This window comes from Octodon degus, unplaced genomic scaffold (genome assembly GCF_000260255.1).
Source record: "Octodon degus isolate 3935 unplaced genomic scaffold, OctDeg1.0 scaffold00096, whole genome shotgun sequence".
Lineage (NCBI taxonomy): Eukaryota > Metazoa > Chordata > Mammalia > Rodentia > Octodontidae > Octodon > Octodon degus.
In genome coordinates, this window is record NW_004524672.1 from 1,101,161 (window position 1) to 1,104,978 (window position 3,818).

General features: G+C 37.2%; 1 protein-coding gene across 11 annotated transcripts in view; it reads right to left on the minus strand.

Moving 5' to 3' along the window:
• Positions 1-387: 387 nt before the first annotated feature.
• Positions 388-3,818, minus strand: part of Mff (mitochondrial fission factor) — a 29,725-nt gene continuing 26,294 nt past the window's right edge. For 6 of the 11 annotated variants that reach the window (XM_023723080.1, XM_023723077.1, XM_004638148.3 and 3 more), the window contains 2 exons: positions 2,095-2,179; positions 389-804 (listed from right to left, as the gene is read on the minus strand). In XM_023723080.1, the coding sequence (XP_023578848.1) occupies positions 673-804; positions 2,095-2,179 (217 nt within the window). In that variant the 3' untranslated portion in view covers positions 389-672. Of the gene's footprint in view, positions 805-2,094; positions 2,180-3,818 lie in introns of all 11 variants that reach the window. The other 5 variants (XM_023723076.1, XM_023723075.1, XM_023723082.1 and 2 more) reach the window with 4 other exon arrangements.

Here is a 3,818-nt window from a genome sequence, read left to right on the forward strand (position 1 = left end):
TAAAATGAATTTTTTTTTTTTTTTTTTTAAGTTGCTCACACAGGGACTTAGTAAAAATGTATTTTATAGAAAACTATCTGCTAAACTAAAATGAAAAAAACACACACACCACATATATATTACTTCTGTATTGTTAGGAATCAATTTAATTTATACAGGTGATCATGAAATATTAGGTGGTTTGATTTTCTTAAATCTGGTACCAGACCATGACATCGTGTTAATGTCCAAAGGCGGTGCAAAAATGTCTATTAACAAAACTGCTTCCTAGTGGTAAGCAGCACAAAACACTTATTTTCTTTACAGACACCCTTCCAAATCATTCCTGATGCATTCTCTCTCCCTTTCAGAGAATCAGCTGTGCAGACTGGTGAGGTTAAAAACCAATTAAAAAAAACCAAAAAACAAAATAGTACCTATTTACAAAACATGCAAAAGAATTATACGTAAGATGTTACTGCAGAACTAGCTTAAAGAGAGTACAGCAGAGGGACAGAATATACCTTACTTCTACAAATATAGGTCCTTTCCCCTACTTTCTGGAAGAAATACATTTTTTTAGGGCATGGGCTATATAAAATCGCATACACTGCAAAGACAGAAACAAAGACGTTTGTAAATCCTTTATATTTCCAACAGCTGAGACAATATATCTGAACGCCGAGGTTACCTCTAGCGGCGAAACCAGAGCCAGCTATTAAGCAGCCAGAAAGCAACAGTAATTGAATACATGACCATTTCTCTTTTAGCACGTTCTTTGTTTTCCTCTTCTAGAAGTTGTAGGCGTCTATTTAGTTTGATTATCTATGTAAAAAAACAAACACAAAATATAAAACTTTACTGCACAAAGCAATCAATTCTTAAAAAGCAGTGTAATGATCTGTCAAAAGAATTACTACAAACATGGAAAGTTTTATTTGTAGCAAAACAAACACAATTACTCAGGATAAGGTAAATTCACTTAAACACACTTCTCCATTTCCTTCCTCCAAGTTTCTAAGTTAGACAGGCTGTACCTCCTTCCTTGACTAGATGATGAGGGAGGACAGCGTTAAGCTTTTAAGGCTCACTTGGTGTAGCCTCCACTGCAGGAAGAACACGAGACTCCCGCCCCTTGTGATGGTCCTTCCATGAGCCCACAGTCAGCCTCAGCTATTCATTCTCAACCTGGTGTAACTGTTTCCTCTCTCCACTCTAAGTCCCTGACTGTAACTAATCTAGTACACAGGGCCCTGTGATATGCCACCCCGATGACTCTGGGTCTGAAAGGCTAATGACTTCCCAGCTGTTACAAAGGTTGCCAGCTAAAAATAGCTGTGGGCTAAAAAACAGCCTTGTTTAAACACATGTTCTTTTGTTAATCTTTATTTAAAAATAGTACATTGTGGCTGGCCAAGTAGCTCAGCAGATTAAAGCCCCTGCAAGCAGGTGCAGGAGCTGGGGGTTTGATCCCCAGACCTGCTATGCTGGCCCCGCCCCTGGGGCGCACTGAGATGGCAACTGAGACTGGGCGTGGTGGTGCACACCTGTAATCCCAGCTCTTGGGAGGCTGTAAACAGGCAGATCACCATGAGTCCGATCTAGTAGTGAGACCCTGAACACCCTGTAGACCCTTCCCTAAAATACAAAAAACCAAAACAAAAACACTACACTGCATTCATTTTCCCTTTGCATCTATCTGGAATATACGCCGGGAACACAAAATATGTTCTCCCCACATGTGTGGGCATATATAAATGCAGTGTAGTTCCAGGACAGAACGTACAACAGAAGATATACAGGGTTTCCAAAAATGGGTCATTAGACATGGTAACAGAAGTCCCAAAGATCGGTTCACATATGGAAAATCAAACAACCAATTTATAGTTATCCTGGGTTGCTAACATGTCACGATTTTCTGTTACTGGCCAGAATTATATCAATCTATTTTGGTGATACTGTTTCATTCTGATTAAAATTATGTAGATGGTGGTTTAAATGATCTTTAAGGTAGGAAAATTATGATTTAATATGGGTTCTACAGAAGATGATAAAATGTTATAAGCTATCACTTTAAATGAACGTAACTTAGAAATACAATGGCACATTAAATACCTGTCGTCTTAATGAAGCTGCATCTACAACAGTCATGTCATCTGCTGTTCCTTCAATTGTTGCATCTACATTTGAAATGCCATACCTAGCAAATAAGACATAAAAATATAAGTTCATATTAAATAGAACTAAGAGTAACTGGAAGTCATGCAGTGTGTGATATTCAAAGAAGTATCCCAAAGACTGGTATTTTAACAGTACAAATCCCTACAATACTTTACCCTTTGAATTAACATTAATAAAGTTTCAGATGACAGCTATCAACAATACTGGAAGTGCACACTGAGACTCTCAGAATGAGAAGAAATACTGACTAGAGATACAAACAGACAACTTTCCAAGCCAGCGAGACTGGCAGCACTGCAAAGGTGCCCTGGCTGGAGAGGTTTGTGAGTGGGTAGCATCTGCCTACACACCACTGTCAGACACACCTATGTCCACAGCAGTCCCTGGCAAGGAATGCACAGTAAAAAACTCAAGGACTGATCACTTATTTCTCCATTTCTCACTATCTTTTTGACCATTCTTACTCTTATTTTCAGTTATTTCTCCTCTGTTTGTACTACAGAAGCAATTATAAAATCTCCTAAATATATCTTGGCACTACATTTAGATACACAAGTGGCTCCAGAATAAATAATAATGAGGTTTTGGATAAAGCAGTAACAGTGGAAAACTACTCAGACAACCCTGAGAAAGCATATTAGATAGTACTTTTGTTGAAATGAAGTAACTTCCACAAGGATTAGTTTAAAAATGAAAAAAAAAAAAAAAAAAAGAATGACAATACACTTCCAAAAAACACATGCAAATGCTAATCCTACCCTTCACCTGGAGTTCTAGCTTTTAAAATTCATTTTAAGTAACAGCTTTACTGAGATGCAGTTTCCATGTCATACATACATCTCATTCACTTTCTATTTTATATCTTGTGAGGTTATTTCAGTAAAATGACACATTAACTTTTCTGAGACTATAAATGAACTGAATTAAAAGATATTCTTCTGTGATTTGCAGAGTTGGTACATAGATCATCTATTCTATTATCCCCAGCAAGTCTTCATTACAAAAACACTACCCTATAAAAGGAAGATAAAGTAGAATCACATTGTTCATCTGAGCATATTACAGAAAAATCTACATAGAAAATCCTATTGCTTCAAATGTTGAAAATAAACCCCAAATACTATGCAGAATAGAATGTAAATAATTGATGGTGGATGCAAACATTAGATAATCTGTAGCAGCCATGAATATTCCTTTTATGGCTAAATTAGCCTCCTTATCATTCACTGTCTCTTTATGGAAACACCAAGAATCTCAGAATATTGAGGGTAACTGCGTCAGTGAGAAGTAAATTTCTTACAAGATGCAAGAACTGTGGGGTTACAAACCTGTGAGCTAATCTGAGTACAGTATTAAAGCTGAATGATTAGGACTGGGCAACGTGGCTCAGTGGCACAGCTCTGCCTACCTTGTGAGGTACCCTGGGGTCAATCCCAGGCAGAAATGAAAGAAACAAAAAACACAATTATTAAATGGTTGGTGGAAAAAATAGGTGTAAGATTCCTCATTTCTATATTTGATTGCTAAATAAACTTTTAGGTTACCTTAAAGTCACATGTGAGATGAATAATTGGGGGCAAAAATCGAGAGCAGAAACTGACTCAAAGATAAAGGGACCCCTCCTTCACTCTATAGCTCTAGATTTCTTATGAAGATAT